General features: G+C 41.6%; 2 protein-coding genes and 1 long non-coding RNA gene across 5 annotated transcripts in view; all 3 read left to right on the forward strand.

Moving 5' to 3' along the window:
- Window positions 1-3,165, forward strand: part of si:ch211-158d24.2 (multiple epidermal growth factor-like domains protein 9) — a 41,214-nt gene extending 38,049 nt beyond the window's left edge. Inside the window, exon 6 of the mRNA XM_042099677.1 lies at window positions 1,811-3,165. Within this exon, the coding sequence (XP_041955611.1) occupies window positions 1,811-2,322 (512 nt within the window). The 3' untranslated portion in view covers window positions 2,323-3,165. The remainder of the gene's footprint in view (window positions 1-1,810) is intronic.
- A 3,604-nt stretch (window positions 3,166-6,769) lies between these two features.
- Window positions 6,770-18,823, forward strand: LOC121714686 (tumor necrosis factor-like). 3 transcript variants are annotated; one of them, XM_042099679.1, is made up of 4 exons: window positions 6,770-7,118; window positions 12,797-12,821; window positions 14,298-14,372; window positions 17,496-18,823. In XM_042099679.1, exons 1-4 carry the CDS (start codon window positions 6,960-6,962, stop codon window positions 17,930-17,932), a joined length of 696 nt encoding a protein of 231 aa, XP_041955613.1. In that variant the 5' UTR covers window positions 6,770-6,959; the 3' UTR covers window positions 17,933-18,823. The 3 variants fall into 3 exon arrangements, with proteins under 3 accessions (XP_041955613.1, XP_041955614.1, XP_041955615.1); XM_042099680.1 differs by lacking the exon at window positions 14,298-14,372; XM_042099681.1 differs by lacking the exon at window positions 12,797-12,821 and having other exon boundaries at window positions 7,017-7,118.
- LOC121714688 lies at window positions 7,367-9,690 on the forward strand. The gene is made up of 5 exons (XR_006033403.1): window positions 7,367-7,882; window positions 8,464-8,582; window positions 8,694-8,826; window positions 9,071-9,125; window positions 9,232-9,690. It is a non-coding gene; the product is annotated as an uncharacterized LOC121714688 (long non-coding RNA).
- Window positions 18,824-20,273: the final 1,450 nt, after the last annotated feature.

Raw genomic sequence — 20,273 nt, forward strand, 5'->3', positions numbered from 1 at the left:
TTATCAACCTCAACACGCTATGCACAAGAGTGAAAAGAAAACGACCAGGTGCCTAATTAAACCAAATCCTATATGGCCTAACATGTTTTGACGTTTCATGAATCAAACTTTCAATAAAAGGAAAATATTATGTCAGCCATTATTGTTAGGCCTACATAGAAATGATTAGCCTGTATTGCTTTTAAATTACATGATTGAAGTTGAGACAAGATTGCAACACAGACACGTTTTAATGTCATTGTTCTAAATGGCAAAGCTTTAGGCTAGGCCTAGGCTATTTCTTTTTTATTTCTATGTGCATTATATTATGGATTATGGACATTTTCCGGAAAGAAAAGAACGTGGGTGTGTGTCCCAAACGAAGCTTCAGACATCACACTCACAAACCGAGGCCTCGTTTGTCATCAGTCACGTGATTTTTTTTTAAACGACACAAGCCTCAAACCGGGGCTTCATCTGGCACGCCCCTTTCTGCTCGAATGAAGCTCCAAAGCCTCGCTTCATTGGGCACATCACTAGTTTTCGCTAAGTGTGCCTCGATCTCGCCTTGCCTCAACTTGCCCTGCGCCTCGGTCCAGCTCTCCTTACAGCTACTGTGACAGAGACACACCCAAGATGTGTTTGTTGGGAGACAAGTCCTGAAACCACAGCAACAATATTATTTTATAGATTTTATAGATAGTTCCCAGGTCAACCAAAACTATGTTTTTATGTATTTATTGAGATAAGCAGTGTGAGTTGTGATGCACCTCCTGTAATGTTCAACACTTGTCACTTTCTTTCTTCCCACGTCCTGTGCGACGTCAAATCAGACAAAATCTAGAAAAACGGTTGCTGCACTGTCTCAGATTTCTACCTAATATTTAGGTCCCAAAACTAAGACCTGTAAAATATTTTTGTTAAATTCCAATGTTTTCATACATTTTTTCACCCTTGATTTCGTATCATTTTTACACTCACCCCATGGTCCTTTCCGGACCCCACATTCTCCACTGTCCTGCCTGATTAAAGGCATAAAAAGCCCCAAAAATATATTAATAATAATAAGAAAAAAAAGTATTATTGCTTGCCTGCCCAAACTTTGTAGGATGGAAGACAGACATGATCTCGGTATGATTGGATCGTTACGAGTCTGAACTACATGCCCATTAGTTTATATAAGGCCCTAGATATGGGAAAAAAGTGCAAAACTGGTGATATTGAGGGTCTTGTAAACCCATTTTTGTATCCACATGGCACCAATCATTAATTTGTCTGCAAATACAATACTTTATTAGTGTTGAGCCAATATTTAAGGTCTCTAACAAATGCACATGAAAATAGTAAGGATAAAACAAGGTGTGATGTATTTTTTGTTCATAGGACAAAAATGGTATGTGGGGTATTTTGTAGGAACACGAAAATCAATGTGGGAATATCTCAGTTTATAGTCATTTTGTGTATAAAGTGGCAATGATGTACCATGTTTCATTCATACATAAATACACTTACTTGGTTACATTGTATACCTATAGGTTTTCATTCTTGGCCCTGGAGCAAAACTATGATTTTAAACTTCATTTATCTATGGTACAACATTGTACACTTTGTACACTAAAAGCTCATACACTGAGCTACTTTCACATATGACCATGGCCTGTACAAGAAGTTGTGTAGAGTCGTGTACTTATTACTAGATTATATTACTTATGTCTGTGTGTGTGTGTGTGTCTGTGTGTTTGTGTGTTTGTGTGTGTGTGTCTGTGTGTGTGCTTGTGTGTGTGTGTGTGTGTGTGTGTGTGTGTGTTTTTGTTGTCTCATCTCTTTTCAGCTCGAGTTCTTCCTGGCCCAGAGTTGACAACCAAACCGAGCCCCCCACTTCCTGCTGCCACCTCCAGCCCCCCACAGCCCAGCTCCAGCAGCAGAGACCCAGCCCCCCCTCCTGCCTCCTCCACCACCACCAGAACCACCACCATGGCCCAGGCCCTGCTCCCCAGCCTGGCGGCCCCGACCCGCAACTCCACGGCGGCCGCGCTCACCGTCGTCTCCTGGACGCAGTTCAACGTGGTGGTGCTGGCGGTTATCATCGCCGTGGTGGTGCTCCTCATGGGCTTCGTGGCCGGTGTCTACACGTATCGCGAGTACCGCAACCGCAAGCTCAACGCGCCCTTCTGGACCATCGAGCTCAAGGAAGACAACATCAGTTTCAGCAGCTACCACGACAGCATCCCCAACGCTGACCCGGCGGGACTCCTGGAGGAGGACCCGTGTCCAGTCGCACCCAACGGCCAACTTGCGCTCACCACTACCACCACCGTGCCCAACATGTACACCAAGGCATGAGGCGGCAGCAAGCTGGAGATGGGCTGTACAGAAACCACTACTCCAACCCCCTCCTCGTTGAGAGAGAGAGAGAAAAAAAATGAGAAATGAGAACCCGAATGAAGAGACAAAAACTCAGCTGATGGTCAATCAGCCCTGACGTTGAGAAAGGCTTTTGCTCAATGCTAACGCTAGTTCTTCACAAGTGCTTCCGTCTTCCGTGTGTACACGAGTGTGAGAACGAAAGACTTGGGAAGGGGCTTGCACCCGATTGGTCATTATGTGTACAAGCACACACCCCGAGATGTAAAGGGAATGCTGGTGCTCAAGGGAGTTTGTCACTGTAATCACGTGCATAACACATGTGCAGCTTTCAGTGACCTCTCATGACCTGAAGGAATTTTGACTCAGCCAGTTGTCCTTCCTATGTCATCAGAACATCCAGGAATAACGGAAAAAGCTTCAGCAATGTTGGACACTCAAGCAGCTTGTCAGGGGTCAAACCTTTTGTCCTTCATATTTCTAAATGTGTGTGTGTGTGTGTTTAGGGGTGGGGGGGTAGTCCTGCCTCTTTCAAAACACGAACCTATTCTGCCTGATATCTCATATCTGCAATACGGGACAGGACTGGGGTCAGGTTTGGGGTGGGAGATACTCCCAATGCAGACATAGACACCAAACACCAAAGCATGGCTTCTCCACCTCCTGCACATACGCTAATAACCGGCTCAGGAACTGTTCTGGCCAGGATCTGGCCCAAGTCCGATTTGCCAGGCCGGATGGGATCCCCCCCAGTACCTTGTAAATGTAAATGTAAATCAGGTTTCTCGGCCAAGTATACTTACGTATACAAGGAATTTGGTCTCTGCATTTATCCCATCCGTGAATTAGTGAACACACAGTGAATACACAGTGAGGTGAGCACACACTAACCCGGAGCAGTGAGCTGCCTTGCTACAGCGGCGCTCGGGGAGCAGTGAGGGGTTAGGTGCCTTGCTCAAGGGCACTTCAGCCGTTCCTACTGGTTGGGGATCGAACCAGCAACCCTTCGGTTCCAAGCCCAAAGCCCTAACCAGTAGGCCACGACTGCCCCTAGATATGAGTGTTGATTTTTTTGACCCCGACGTGATTTGAACATGCAACCTTCTGATCTGGTGTCAGACGCGGTACCGTTGCACCACGAGGTCCCACAGTCCCAAGTATCGGCTGTGGGCAGTGGGCATGAATAGGTTCTTCTGCTCAGAATGGGCCTGGATACTGCACACATACTGTACATGACCCGCACAGACAGCTAGAAACACAGGGGACACTGTGACCTATGTCCAGGAGCTTAGCTGTGTGCTAGTGCATTCAGCAAAGCTTGACTTTGCTTGGTACAGAGGCCATTCTTCCATATCGAATGACACTGAAGCTAGATCATCTGTTCCGAGGTAGTTATTGTCCTCAATTACTGCTTGTCCTATTTCTCGTTTTATAAACACCTTACTCACTCCTACTGTGAATTACAATAATTAGTAGCCTACACTCATTGATTGTAATACAAAAACAAAAAACAGTCAATGTGTTCCCTTGAATCTGGAAAAGATGGCTCAGATTATCACTACAGTCACAACTATATGTGTATAACGAATCTAAGCATATTCATCTAGCTGTAAAAGTGTGGGTTTTTAAACATTTGTGACACATTTTATATGAATCTCAAAGGAAAATGGTCCTTTGCTAGTTCCTTAACAGCTTAAATTGATTCATTTGATTTTGCGGTGTTGGAAGATTGGAATATTGGTTTTAACATGGGAAGATTGGAATATTGTTCCCCACGTATCATGAAACTCATTAGTGCTGTCTGTTTGAAATGTGGTTGAATTTAACTTGATACAAGCCAGTTTCATTGATCAAAAAGGCTTTTCCCTTTTTTAAATTCACTTCATTTGAAATGGCTCTTTTTTCCACTCACTTTGCCATCGTTTCACAGACTTTTGATCACCCCTGTCTTATCAATATCATTTCAATTGCAAATTGAAGCTGAACAAACCAGAAATGTATTCTATTTTTATTCTATTCTATTTATTAAATTAGAATACACTGGTCTAGAAAAACACAACTGGAGAATACAGGATTCTTGAATACAATGGCCACAATTTTAACAATCTTTTTTTCTAGCACAGCATAACAGAGCAGAACTCTGGTGCAGATTGCATTGCTCCAAGCCTCACACAGCCTTATTGGTGGTCCTCAATCTCAGCCTTCATACATAGGTTTGATGTCATTGCCGCTTTCCTTCCTTTTTTGTCGGAGCTCTACCTCACATAATTCGGGTAAGCAATGTCTCTGATTGCAGATGGAATACCGGATCCGGGTCAGATCAAGACTAGATCTGCGCTGGTATATTTGGGATCAAGGGTCAAGGATCAGTGGCTGAAGGGTCATCCTGTACCATGTTGTTTGTTTATTTGTTTATCTGTTCTACTTTCAAGATGGTTCCTGCTCCCTTGGTTATCAGTACGAGCTATCGGTTGGAAATGGGTTATCCCAACCTTTATTCAGACAGGACAGAAGGACAGGAAATGAGTGGGGCAGTGTGGGTAGGTGTTTGTACTGTATGTGTGCACATCTGCGTAGGGGGTGTGTTTGCTGGCGTGCACATGTGAAAGTGTGTGCGCATGTGCATGGGCTGCGTACTATGTGTGTGTGTGTGTGTGCGTGCGCAAGTTTTTTCAGTGTTAATGAGTTACAGAAAAAAGGTGAGTTTTTTTTTTTTTTTACATCTCATTTTTTTTCATCTTACTTTGTTCTCTTTATTGAGTAAGAAGATTAGATTAAACTTTATTGTCATTGTGCAGAGTACAAGTACAAAGAAAACGAAAGAAAGTGTCTTCATTGACAGAATATGTCTTTTCAAAGCTATCAAGTAATTATGATTAAAGCTATGCTTAAAGTGACACCCAGATAAGCATTTGTTGGGGATTGAGGACTGGACATAAAGTCCAGAAAGCTAACAAAAGCAATTAGGCCCACAGCATTACACAGCTTTATATACCACCGACAAGACAAAAAAATATTTCATGAATCACTAAAGTGCTTATGCACATGAGGGCATTGTGTATGTGTGTGCGCGCACACACACATGCGTCTGTACGTAAACAATGGCGTCATCTCGCTTCTTTAAGGTTCAACATTCTGACAGGTTGAGTGTAGAACACCACTGCTGCTCTTGTTGTGTTTGTGTTTCCCCGGTGATTGCCTAATTATTTATGTTTGTGTTTCCCCGGTGATTGCCTAATTATTTATGTTTGTGTTTCCCCGGTGATTGCCTAATTATTTGTGTTTGTGTTTCCCTAGTGATTGCTTAATTATTTGTTCACTCCTCTTTCTCCCTTCTTCCCTTCTGTCTGTCTGTCTTCATCCTTCTTTCCAATTCGCTAATGATAATTTGTAAATAAAAACATGAAGTTGTACAGAAGAATGTATATAAATATAGATATGTTCACAGAGTATTGTACAGGATGTATACATTGTTTTCTCCAGTGGGTCTGTGACCTAAGCTTTCACTTCACGTCCAACTCTGATTCAAGATGCACAAGCAGAGACATGCAACGACCTTCACAATGAAAATAACTGATGCAAAGCTTTTGTTATGTGTAGTCACTGAGATTATTGTTTTGGGCGAGGTGTGGGAGTGGGCACATTGTTTGTGTTTTGGGCCGGAGGAAAGGTGTTTGCACTGGCATTCTCTAACTATCGACCCAAAACTATATTTTTATTTTATTTTCAAGGCTGCACTTGTATGACCAGGATTAACATGGTGTGTAATATACGACCTGATACCATGTATCTGTGTACTATATTATTCAGTATTCAATAAAAAAAAGTTAATTCTGTTCATTGACTTTTCATAATTCTCATTATTGTTATTATTGTTGTTGTTTATATAATTGGTCCTGACTGAGCTTACATAATAGGCCTATATTATTTAACCACATGAATTCCAATACAAATCTCAAGTTTTTGCCTGAAATTGCACTGTGCCTACTTACGAGGGCATTGTTCCCACCTCTTTTGGGGCCTACCATCAAATGTAGGAAACAGTCAGAATATCTATGTGATGTACTGTACTGACAGAGTTACAGAGGCTAGAATAATAGTTTTTTTCTTTCTGCCAGATTACAAGCATCTCTGAACTGACAACATTTCAGCCCTCTAGGTCATTTGATATCACTTAGAAACACAACCAAGCCCTAGCACCCGGTCTTGTGAAGCTGTGTGCAAAAGTAGATCAATATAGAATGAAAATATGAGTGCTCTAGGCCATTATTTGTCAAGGTATGCTCATGCGTTTTGTAAAATGCCAGTGACATTTCCACTCGTGATCACTCATTGAATGCCTCTCGTCCAATCAAAAATGAACGTGTTGCTTCATTGGCCTCCAGTTATTGTTTCCCGCTGGTTGTCCCCACCAAGGCGACGTACGTGCGGGAGCGCAACAAATTGCCCTGATACTTCCGCGGACACGGTTGGTCTACGTCTGAGTAGTCGAGCCTATTCGAAACCACCTATGTAAATAATGCACTGCTGCTCACTTTGGGGCGTAGGCCTACACGAGTCACGACTGGGTAAATAGCCGGGATTTTTAATCGCCTTACAAATGGAGCAAATTCGACATGGAAAGACGAGTCGATATGGAGCTCGCCCATCACAGACTGGCGCCAAGTCGAAGTGAAATTAATTGTAAAGTGTGCATCTCCTTCACTGCATCTGTGGTCATTTCTACATTTACGTGCACCTTGGTGGTCTTTCACCTATTGGGTGTACAGTCAACGGTAAGGGAAACACATTTTGTTGACGTTCTGCAAGCTTGCGGCAGTATAGTAGGCCCATGGGCGTCGGAGGCATTCTGAAAGTGGGTGGGACATTTCAGCAGGGGGTATGGGGGTGCTCCCCCAGAATTTTTCTTTTGGACTAGATGCAATTTCCTGAATTCTGGTACATTTTAACAGGTTATTTAGATACTTATATATAACAAAATAAAGCTATTAATTCAATGACTAATTCGGAACCAGCTTTATTAACCTCATTGTAGGCTACCCAGATAGCAAGCATAGTCGGCCCGATTCTGGCTGAGTGCTGGCAGTGTCGGCTGAGGTCCGAGTCGGCTGAAGCACAGTAAACACAGTCGGCCCGATCCTGGCTGAGTGCTGCCACTGTCGGCGGAGTTTCAGGTCGGCTGAGGCACTGTCCCCTTGAATGGGCCGACACTGACACGCAGTAGTTGGGCTGATTACTGAGTGTCTTATTTGGCCCGATTGGGGTTTGATGGGCTACTGCCAGTTTTCGAATCAATCTTGGCAGACGGATTTCATACAGTGTGTGGCCCGATACTTCAGGAACGAACACTGATCAGTATCGAGGCTGTTGGCGGCAAAAATTAAACATTTAGCGACAGCCGGACGCTAAACGTACATGGCCCAATTCTGTGAAGTGACTGTCGGCCCATTACATGTGGAAGAGCCACGAGCAGAGCAACTGTTCAGTTTGAAACCAGCAGGACGGCGCGAAACTGTCTCGTTTTGGACACTGCCTTGTGGTAAGTAACATGCAACTTTACCTGTTATTGCATGTAAATCATTATGAATGTACGTAGGCTTATTATTGCAGACAAAGTTTAACAAGTAGCATAACAAGAATGGGTGTTTCAATCTAACCCCCTTGACGATGACGAAGCTAGCGGTAACATACGTTATGATTTTTTAGCCTACTTTGTTGGCCTAATTAGCTGCTACCTTTAACGTCAGTGTTGGTGGTCAAAAACGTTCAGTGCTGTAACGTTAGCTATACTTGCATAATTATGTGGTTTTCAAAGAAAAGTGTGATCTAATCATTTTAGAAATAGCTTAACAGTTAACCAGTATTGCATGACTTAGAATATAGCGATTGGTAATTGGGCATTTCATCGTTATCTATCCAACTTCAGGCACTAGGCAGGCAGGACTGAGACTGTATGCCTTAAGAGAGTGTGTGTGTGAGAGAGAGAGAGATGGTAGCAGGGTGGGTCCTGTCCTGGTCATGTAAAGCTCATCAAAATCTGTATTTTAAGGTCGTTCTGTATTTTCCTACAACCTAACCTAACCTAACGTTACTGTGACTTTTTTTAAATGTACACCTCAGAATCCAGGCCACACTGACCAGAGACCTGCCTGCACTCCTTTGGATGAAGAAGGCTACCCGTGTATACATGTGTGAACCATTTCTTGTGTTGGAAAAACAGGAGACCTGAAGAGCTCTTGGTAAGTTGTACATTGATTTAATAGAATAAGTAATACGTTTTTGTTTAGATGAGCCAAATCATAGGAATCAGCTTTCATCTAGGCCTGTGTTTTGTGATGTGTCATTTTTAGATGCTTTTGGTTTGCCTCATCCATTATGTCAGCAAAGAACAGGAGTGGGCAGGAAACATGCGCTGTTGAAAACATGGCCAACCAACTGGAGCACCCACAAGGCTCTTGTGAAGGAAGTCCACAAGTGCTTCAGGTCTGTATGTGTTGACAAATATGTCTTGCTCTTGGTGATTGTCATTGGTAATATATCAGCATTTAACAATCACACAATGTCAATGTTGCCCAAAATAACTACCAGGGAGGTGTTACCAAGACAGCTGCAGAATGGCAAGACTGGGCTTTAGTAATATTTTGTCAGACAGTAAAGGATACATAGTTTAATGATTTTTTTTCTTTTCTTTTGAAATGACATGCTGTCCATGCATCTCAAATTGAAGGATGGATGGAAAGAACTCTTTGATCAACCCCCACAGAGAGCTGAGGTGGCTATCTGTAAGTATATTTGAGTGGACAAACAGAACTTCTGACAGATGACATGTTGAAATCTTGCTTTAGACCTCATAATGATCTTATAATATTCTTTTATACCTAAATGCAGTTTGGAGACACCCCCGGCTGGTAGTGCTGCTGAAACTGGTGGAGGCAACAATGAAGCGGCAACAGAAAGAGAAGGCAGGTGGCAAATGTTGCTGCTATTGAAAAATACTTTGAGAGTGAGTATGTGTGCATGTATGTAGCTGGGTAGGTCATGGTACATGGTACAAAAATACAGAATTTAAAGCACTTAACACTTAACTCACAACCCACAACTACTGACAATGGAATTACTCTTTTAGAGTGAGTGAGTGAGGGAGAGAGATAGAATATTTCTGTAAATGTTTAATGTTAATTTAGAATCATTTATTTCTTTGAATCATTATACAGTTTTAAAATGTTTAATTGTTTGTGTTTTTGTATATGAAAGAAGTCGATTGTTGTAGATAAAAGTAGATTGTATATTTTAACTTGTTTAATTTCTAAAGTGTATATATGTAAAAGCTTGTATAATTTTTAAATGTTTGTTTTATTTGCAAGGTTGTGTTTGTCAAACTTGTTAATAAAAGTAGCTTGTGCTTTTAATTACTAGTTCTGGATTTGTGTTTATTTTCAAGTACTTTTGGTAGTTAATGGGCCACACGGGGACCCAGCCGACATTCAGCCAACACTCAGTCAGATCAGTTTTATAGTGCGTGGGCCAGTACAGGCCCAGAGGCCCAGCCGACACTCAGCCAACACTCAGTCAGATCAGTTTTATAGTGTGTGGGCCAGTACAGGCCCAGAGGCCCAGCCGACACTCAGTTATATAGTGTGTGGGCCAGACCTGAGCCAACAGAATGCATGACAGTCATTTCACAGTGTGTGGGCCACACCTGGGCCAACAGGAACAATAAGAGTCATTTCACAGTGTGTGGGCCACACCTGGGCCAACAGTTCCAATAAGAGTCATTTTACAGTGTGTGGGCCAGACCTGAAATAATAGCCAGATGAATTTCGCTCCGCCTAGCTCCACTCATCCATCTGGAACCGATCCATTGAAGTGTTGCTTCAGAAGGCTGGGCCTAATCAAAAAATGCTTGCATATGATTGAATAAGCCACTTGTCCGTCATCTATTGACGTGCTACTTCAACCACTCACATCGAAGCCAACCCGTGACGCTAATAACAGACTCACAGTCGCTTCTACGCTATGTCACATATATGAAACTCCCGCCCTGCGTCCTGATTGGCTAAACCATAAAGTTGGTTGGAGAAATCACTCTCAATGGAAGAGGTCCCAGATGGATGTGAGTGAAGCTAGGCGGAGCTAAGCGGAACGACATTCATCTGGCTAGGGTCAGGTTAGCATTCCATCCAGTCCACCCAGAGTCAGAGGCCTACCCTCTGTGATATGAATGAATGTTCTGCCTTCATATGCTCAAGCAGGCCTTTATGTCCATGTCGCAAATGTAGAGTCCGACTTGCTGCAGCCACAATCATCTTGAAAGTAGCCTATAGCCTAGGCCTGACAGGAGATAACATTCTACAATTTACACGGATTTTTTCTCTTCTGTTGATCTCGCGACGTTGTTGGCGAATTTGTATATGCTTATAAAAACAAAATACCACTTCATTTCGGGTTAAAATGCATTAACGCGCGTTACTTCGTCCCGACTCCTGAGTAAAATATTTACCAATTTTTTTGTAATGCCTTACATTTAACGCGCGTAAAGTCAAAAAACGCGTAACTACGCATATTTCACCCTGCCAGAATTCTCCCCTGTGTCATTTACGCGCGACAGAGGGAGTTACACGTGTTGGCACCCCCAAACTCTGGGTGTTTCTTATGTGTACAACTCTTGCGTGCATTTGGCCACTGACTTTCCAGCTGGGTCTCCAACATGTCGCTCTCAAGCTCAGTCGCTTGTCGCCTTGCCAGAGCTTGCCAGAGGCTGAATCACGCTACTACATTTAAACACAATTGTTGCCACGACTCGGGCATTCCAGCCTACGAAATTACTAAAAAGTAAATCATGCATAATTTAAAAAATAACTCAATAGGCTACTTGGCTATGCAATAAGGTTTCCATTACAGCCCAGTGGACGTTCAATGAATGCATGATCGGATGGTTTGTTTGAAATCCCGACACTCTTTCAACTACATGGAACGTAATAGTGATCATCAAATACCTCCCTAGATTTCAGTGCCTATCAGTCCCAACATTTAACAATATAATCAAACAGTCCAAAAGTAAATTAAATATCAAACTAAACCGAAAATGTCATGCTTTTGAAGGCCTACCAGTATGCCGCTCCAAGAAACGCATGTCTCAAAATAAAACTCGCATAAGAAATAAAGGGCTGTTTCGAATACAATCCTGCCCCTAAAGGCCTGTAGCCTACTTTGTCTTAAGACTCCGGCCATAATTTGAGGATTTACAGTATCTAAGTAGACAAACTGGCTTCAGATATCCAACAGAGTGAATAGGAGATTGTGCAGTCTTAGCTGTGGTTAGTGACGTGATGCTGTTAATGGGGAGTTTTACATAGCCTAGCGTAAACCTATAGGTTATTATTTATTTGGCGTACCTATAAGTAAAACAGCACTGGTATTTCGCACGGCAAAAGTGGGGGGGGTCCAAACTAACAATTTTAAAAAGTGGGTGGGACACGTCCCACTCTCGTATAATGGCTCCGACGCCCTTGCTTATACTCTTTTTGAGGGATCATTCATTTACTGCGTTTATCCCAATTCGTGCATTTGTGAAACACACTCAACACAGAGTGAACACACAGTGAGGTGAAGCTAATGCCGACGCAGTGAGCTGCCTGTTACAGCGGGAGCTGTGAGGGGTTAGGTACCTTGCTTAAGCCTTAAGGGCACTTCAGCCGTTCCTACTGGTCGGGGTTCGAACCGGCAATCCTCCAGGTACAAGTCCGAAGCTAACCTAAGATAACCAGTAGGCCACGGCTGCCCCACAGCAACTAATGTTTTATAGTCAGCAGATAGACAGCCCTTTCAAAAGGTCAGTTGGTATCAACGAAGAACCTGGCTTAATCAAAATTGGGTTAAATGTCTTGCCAATATCTTCTGCCTAATCGGCCATCTGATGTTGGAAATGCTAGAATCAAAATTTGACAATAAAAATTACAAAGAAGTCTGCACACTAGAGCTCCATTATTTTTTTCTTTTTATTCACCACATGTGACGTTTCGGGACACACTGCCCTTCCTCAGACATAAGACAGGTACCTAGCAGCCCATACTTATACTAATTGAACACCTGACATCACATGATGCAAGTGATTAAAGTGCCGAGTGCAAAGTGCTTCAAGTGCTAGTGTGCAAAATGCAAGTCACGTGTCTGCAAGGGGTGAATAATGCTAGGATATTCTGGTCTTTAATGGCCGTGTGGTTTTGCCGATATATGCCAAGCCACACGGGCATTTTAGCATGTATATGACATTCGACGTGTTACAGGTAATAATAATACCTTTGACGTTAAAGGACTTCCCTGTGCGCACATCTAATGTTTTTTAACATTTAGATGTGCGCACCTTTTTCTACATTATTGGAAATGATAGAATCACCTTTTGCATTCAACCAAGATGTTAATCGTTTATTATTCTCTTGTGTCTTTTGTAAAGGTATCTCCTGTAAAAGAAGCAACAGGTAATTATAATTAATAATTCATTAATAGAATAGTTATAGTTGTAGGCTAGCCTTCGCAGGGCATAGCAAGCGTGGGGATGTGGGTGTTATGACGTAGGCTCCACACTTTTTGTCACGAACATGTAGAAATGCAGGGAGTCAAAGACGTTGAAAGCACCAAGCCACTTGTTGTTTCTGTGTAGAAATGCCCTTGGCTACTGACACGGCGGTGCTTCCCACGTCTGATTATTTGCAAGATTTAATAGCAAGATTGAATGGTATTCTGGAATCGCTGACTGAAAGAAAAAGAGATTAAAAAGGCTTCCCCAATCAGGAAATGCTTATTAATTTGGTGTCATCAACTATAGAGACATAGCCTAGGCCTACAATTGGTACCCTGTCAGCACAAATACGTCTCCAAGACGCCTGGAAAAATCTGAACAGCTTAATTACATCGCGTTCCATTTAGAACGTCTTATTTGATCTTATTTTGATCTCACAAACGTCAGCGGCATTTCACTGCCATTGTGTGCAATTCTACTGGATCTTAAATACGATCGCGTTTCATTTAGAACATCTTATTTTGATCTTACAAACGGCGGCGTCAAGACACATTTGCAGTTCTTCATCATATCAGTAGTAGGCTTACTCAAATGGAATGCCTATGCGCGCTCATGCAATGTGTGCGCGCATCCTGCAAGTTAAACTTTACACTGGAGATAACGTGGGCTAGAAGCAACACTATTAACAACAACGTGGATTCCTGTAACTATCAACGGAAACAGCATATAAACTGCATAGCCTAATATAGTCTTTAAATTGACATTAATTAAGCTGGTAGGCTATATGCAATACAATTTATTTCTATTCCCTTTGCATACGTTTGGGTAGACTTCAAACGTTTTTGAATTTGATCTTACAGTTCTGTCATTATTCTGTGTCTTGACACCCTGTACAATATTTTCAGACTACTGAATATAGTGACAAATTTGGCAGCACTCTGGTCTTTAATTAGCAGATTTGGCTCCACAAGGGCCAGAATCAGATGAGGTGCCTCCTATGCAGAATCAAAGTTGATGGCAAGGATAGTGAATCGGAAGAGTGGACATACAGTAACTTTATTGTGTTTTAGTGTAATGACACAAACAGACACCCTTTTAGGCAAGCAAATTGCTAGTGCTTCTACCAGTGAAATGTGGTCTTCCAATATGCCAGTATGTGCACGCCGTTACTTTTAAAGCTTTAGTTTTTGTGATGTCAAAATAGCATTTTAATGAAGGGATTTGTCTACTGTATGTCAAAGAGTGAACCCACTGGTGCCATATATCAGCATACTTTATGACATTTACATCAATATCTGCCATATAAAGTATATATCTGGCTCTAACATGTTAAGACAAAGAAAGACTGTAGGCACAGGTTACATATTTCATATAGATAGTTTATTATATGTTTTTTAAATATTTTTGTATATGTTTTTCTTTTCTTCCATTGAAGGCTACCAGAAGCTGCAGGGGGAGCGCACACAAAATACTCAAAGAATGCCCAGACCTAATGCTCACCTAGTCGCAGGTAAAGACACACGCAATTCAACAAGTTCACACACCACACCTTACACACACTCACGCAGAAATATTACTAGGGATATAATGTCAAGGTATCTGCATAATTATTAGAGGAGGCGCAGGGATACGAGAGGATTTCTTGCAGGGTTCAGAACTAGCGCACCACTCACCAGCCAAATAATAAAATAATAGCCACCGACATCCAATCAAAAAATAGTATTTGTTGTATCCGGGCAAAATTCCAAAATAGGACATCCCCTCTCTGCAACCACGTTATGCTTGTGTGGGTTTACACGTTTAAGATTTCAAAACTGCACCAAAATTATTTTTATTCAGAAATTCAACTGTCTGTCATTTGGTAAACCAGTCTACTTATGGCACTTTAACAGTGTGTGTAAATCAGGCCTTTCTACGAACACTTGCAACGCAAATAGGCCTATAGCCTTGGCCTACTTTATGGCAAAATTGTTTTTTATTTATAAACTAAACTAAACTGTCGGTCATTAAGAAAACATAATGATTGTGTCGTTGTAGCTTTGTGTAACCCAGACATCAGCAACGTTCATTTTATACGACCATTCACTCTCGTGGCTGCCTGCTCTTTTCTTGTCGTCGCGGCTGCAGCTTTCGCACTCGTTTGTGCTTTTTAGCGCCGTGTTCATCAGGTCCCGGGACACCTGTCTGAGCCTCCATGGACCATGTCAACAATGAATGAAAATTAGCTTATTATCAATTAGTGTTATCAATGAGTGAGTAGGCTACACATACATTTTTTCTAAAGATACAGGACTGCTGCAGACAATGAGCTGCCAACCACCATAATGTAATACCAACCTAAAATAACGAACTTGCTGTCCTCATTAAAAAAAAAAAAAAGTTGGTCTCGGCATGCATATTCAGTGACGATAGGCTACTCAAGTGAATAAAGCAATTAGCCTAATAAATAAAATATTTGCCTCACTCAGTAGGCTACATACTGTACATCTCGTAAATTGGTGAGCCATAGAATATCCCATAGTCAAGATTATTATATATCAAGATTCCAATCTATCCCACCTAAATGAATAGTTATTTCTACTGACATGCTTCCTGGTGACATAAAAACATGAATGGTTTCCCCTTATAAAAGCTGACATAAGAGAAATAGGCTATGCAAGTATCACATTATACTTTCCCAGAGTGGTACAAATCCCAGAATGTCCTGAAAAATAAACAAAAACAAGATGTAGGATGTAGATTATATCACTCTAAAAAGTGATGTGTTAAAATGACACATTGCTGTGTGTGCTCAGGTACAACACATTTTGTGTCCATTTCAACACAGCAGTTGTGTGGCTGGGTGAAAGGTTAAAGACAAATTTCAGCTATCTAACAAAAAAAAAACCCTGCATTTTAACTTTTTAACCCAGCCAGCCACACATTTCGGCTATCTCCACATAATTGTGGTGTTGAAATTGACACAAATGTGTTGTCCCTGAGCACACACAGCAATGTGTCATTTTAACACATCACTTCAAGGTCTAAAAGGGTTAATGCTTCTTTCCAAAAACACTTGCATGCCCCCAGACCACCCTAACTAAGCTGAGTTACCAACCTTTTGAAGTGGCCAGGGGGGCTGTTTTCACATCTGTGCCTAGGGGCCCACTGGCTGATAATCCGTCCTGTGTGCGCACCTTTTGCTACATAGTGCGCAAGTTTTACTAAATCATGCACTTATTTCATAAATAGTGCACTTACTTTATTCAATTTTACACTCATTGTACAACAACAATTTAGCACACAAGCAAAACATTTTAGTGAGTGCCCCCCCCCCCAATCTCACTCCAAGCTGAGCTCAAAACTTGAGAACCCTCCAAATGGGTAGTAATGATGCAGAATGCAGAAGACCAATGCAACTAGAGGAGCTGTTTTGGATGAACAGAGTGTCAGAATTTAGAGTTTATTCAGAATTCAGTTTATTTGGTCAAGTGAGTTCACGATTTGTATGAAAGAGTCCCGTATTTGCAAGGAAAAAGATGTGTTCCGTATTGAACTGATACGGAATGCATTTTGTTCCGTATTATTGAGAATCAACTCGTGCAAATCCATGACAGATAAGTATTATAAGTTAGACTATGAACGAAAAATACACAATTTGTATGAAATAAAGGGAAACTTTGCTGCTGTAATTTATCCCTCTCAGTTTGTCTGTCATCACTATCCCAACAGAGAATGCACTTTTCGTTTGAGCCACTGCGAGTCACGTATATTACGCTGATAGCGTAGCGTGAGATGACATGTCTTGTCATGAGTTTTACAGTGCATCTGTGCAAGATAAACAAATAGGCTAGCCTACTTGCTGCAGAATAGCCAAAAAAACAACAAAAAATAAAGGACTTAATCACACAAAGTACTACTATTTTACTGACTATAAAAATAATAATTATGTAGGAAGTTTAAAACCCAGAATTGACCTGCACACTACAAAAGTGCACCGAATTCAACACAAATGACTCAATACACTTGGAGGATGTATGAGTCCTTTCTTTTCCAGATATCTTAGGATTTCGCCGTAGTATCGTTTCAGTATCGAGCATCGTGATATTTATGGCAGGTATCGTATCGAAGTCATAATTTTGGTATCGTGACAACACTAATTTCAACCTGAATATTGGTTGGGACATTTCAGTCGTAATTTGACATTGGTGTGGACACGTCCTTCGGTCCCCACGCAAATCTACGCCCCTGAATAAGTATATCAATGGTACTGTATAGTGTTATAGAGAGAGAGTTATACACAAAAGGAATTTGGTTTCAACATATGCAACAGTAATAAACAAAATACGATATATGCTGCAGAAAATGAATATAGTTATTATTAATACTAAGATTGCATTAGATTAGATATAGAGATACATATTAATACAAATAATCATAATCATAATATCTTTAATACCTTTAATAAATAATAATAAATGTACCTTTCACTATGTAGCATGTGGATACAAAGTCAGTTGAGATGCAGTTAGCATGTAGCTAGGAATGGCAAGGATTATCTTAAGACAAGTGCATATATGTAAGTAAGTACTACAACATATTTTGTTTTTAACTGGCTGCTGCCCTCTAGCCCACTATTTTGTACTTCTGTTAGTTTGCAGCGATGTCGATGGAGTCCTTAGTTGGCAGAACAGCTCCAAAGAGGACCTCAACATGGAGTACAATGACAGCGAACGGAGCCTGGTCATTCCCAAAAAGGGCTTTTACATCATCTACCTGCAGATATCCTACCGTTTCACAGAAAACTTCATCTGCAAGGGAGACAATGTGGTCCTGATTCACGAAGTGATCAAGCGGAGTCTGCTGAGATACAGTTACACAAAACCTAAGAACGTTATCAGTTCCTTAGAGACTGTGTCGTGCACGGAAAAGTACTGGGGGAGAACCACACACAGCATGGCCAGGATATTTTTCCGCAAGGAAGACAGACTCCAGGTGAAACTGAGCTCTAACTGGTCGCTGGTCGATATTTACGGTCCACATGGGACAAAAACATTCTGGGGAGTGTACCTCGACAGGGACCTCAAATAGGTGTCATTTTGCACAGTGCAGGCTGTATTGAGTCGAAATGTTCATTTTGCAAATTTACATCAATATAAATGCTGATGTACTGTATGGAAACCATAGATGAAGACGCTGTACTGTGGTGCCTGAATGTATGCTGTGGGTTTGGTGCTCGTGGATCGGGTAGTCTTTCTGTATTAGTGATACCGTTAAGTGTAAACAGAAACTATCTAGACCAGTGGTCGCCAACCCGTCGATCGCGATCGACCTGTAGATCTTTAGGACTTGCCCGGTAGATCCCGAGAATAACAGGAAAAACACAAACAGTCACCAAATTCCTGCATGGTCGCCAACGTTTACAGGGCCTAAAAATCAGCGCAGGATTATGGGTATAGCGCATGATTTATTCAAAACCCGCAACTCAAATTATGTATGGCGTTGATAGGCTATTTTTGACCTGATACCTTTGCCTAAATAAAAGACCTTAAATTGGAAGTATTTTAGCTTTGATTCTGTTTTGACGCTTCATGGTAGATCTTGACTTTGTTCAGGGCGAGGTCAGGGATCTTGGGCTCAAAAAGGTTGATGACCACTGATCTAGACTAACTGACTAGAGACCTAACTAGAGAAGGAACAAAGACACTTTCTCTCCAAAGTGACCAGAAGTTCTTCCTTCTTTTTTACCAAATGATATTGATATCATGTATGTGTGCGAGTGTGTGTGCTTTATCTGATCTCAGCGTTGCTGTGGGTGTCACGTCGTCACAATATCAATTCCTGTGATGGGTGACATTTGCTTGGGAACATGTGCCTTTTTCTTCAGATCTGTATCTGCCTTTGTATTTCACACACTTTCACTATCATCAGCAGAATATGTTATATATGTATATATGTAAAGTAAATATTTTCAGTACTGTATCATATTATTCTTCATGCTAGACAATAAGAATTGAATGCACAAAAGGTAGCCTGACGAGCTAGACCCACATCAAGATGTAGGGTCTGGGGACTCACCATTCGCAGTGCCCAGTTTGAGGGGCGGGATAATCGGTTGTCTTTCAAATTCCCTCTGCACGCTATAGGACAGCGGCAGCGCTATGAGTCCCATGCATTTCCCACCAGCGGAGCTATTGGCTAGTTCAAACTTTTGCCAACTTAAAAAAAGCTTAACTCATGTCACGCTGTTTGCCAACAGCAACATCCATCTTCTTTGTTTTCAAGTAGCAGGGAATTCACCACGAACCGTTGCAACTCTGCCATCAATCATTATGTTAAGCCCGCCTACCGACTCTATACAGTATATACGATGTGATTGGCCTTATTGAAGTTTAATGTTTCCAGCTCGCAAGCCAACGGAGAGTTGCTAGAATACCCTAGCAAATTATTATCATTTGTGTTTTAACCACTCACCACCTTTCCATAACGACACTGAATAAACACCATAAAGCGGAGATTGATCAGCTATTGGAGAAGGCATTACAAAGGGATTGGATTACTGAAAAAGAAAAAGACTTTTTGACTGTGAAACATCCTGTATGTCCCGTGTTTTATGGACTTCCCAAGATCCATAAATCCCTGATTGATCCACCACTCATGCCCATTGTGTCTTGTATTGGCTGCTTAACTGAGCCTCTGTCACAGTATCTGGACTTTTTCTTGAAAAAATATGTATGTGAACTACCATCGTGACACATCTGACATACTGAGACTTTTGCATTCGTTTGAATGCGACTATGATTTCATGCTGGTAACTTGTGACGTGCAAAGTTTATATACATGCATTCCTCATGAAGCAGGGACCGAGGCGCTACTACACTTCTTTTCAAGACGGGCCACTGACACAGCTCCTCCCAATGAATTCTTACCGACACTGTCCGAAGTTGTTTTAACAGTGAATTATTTCCAATATGCGGACTCTTATTACTTACAGAAGCGTGGTCAGTATGGGTAGTTGCTTCGCACCGTCGTACGCATGCCTAGTAATGGGTTTATGGGAAGCTAAGTTCATTGACAATCCTGTGAACAACCTATTCCTCCCTAAAATCCCTCTTTGGAAGAGGTACATTGACGATGTATTCTTTATTTGGATGGGGACTTCTCTGGAATTAGATCAATTCATGGCCTATATTAACTCCACGACACCCTTTTTAAGGTTCACAGTGGAACACTCTACAGATAATGTTAATTTCCTTTACTTGACCATCTACAAAAATTCCCAAAGAGGTCTAGAAACATCAATCTATCGCAAACCCCTCAGTAGAAATACCCTCCTCAGAGCAGATAGCCATCACCCCAAACAACTCATTAAAAATATTCCCATTGGCCAATTTTTACGACTCAAAAGGAATTGCAGCAGTGATGCCAAGTT

This window comes from Alosa sapidissima, chromosome 8 (assembly GCF_018492685.1).
Source record: "Alosa sapidissima isolate fAloSap1 chromosome 8, fAloSap1.pri, whole genome shotgun sequence".
NCBI classification, from domain to species: Eukaryota; Metazoa; Chordata; class Actinopteri; order Clupeiformes; family Clupeidae; genus Alosa; species Alosa sapidissima.

Coding starts and splice junctions, on each gene's coding strand:
- LOC121714686 (XM_042099679.1), top strand. CDS start 6,960: ATGGAAAGACGAGTCGATATGGAGCTCGCCCATCACAGACTGGCGCCA. Junction 12,822..14,297: donor TCCTGTAAAAGAAGCAACAG/GTAATTATAATT, acceptor CTTCCATTGAAG/GCTACCAGAAGCTGCAGGGG. Junction 14,373..17,495: donor TAATGCTCACCTAGTCGCAG/GTAAAGACACAC, acceptor TACTTCTGTTAG/TTTGCAGCGATGTCGATGGA.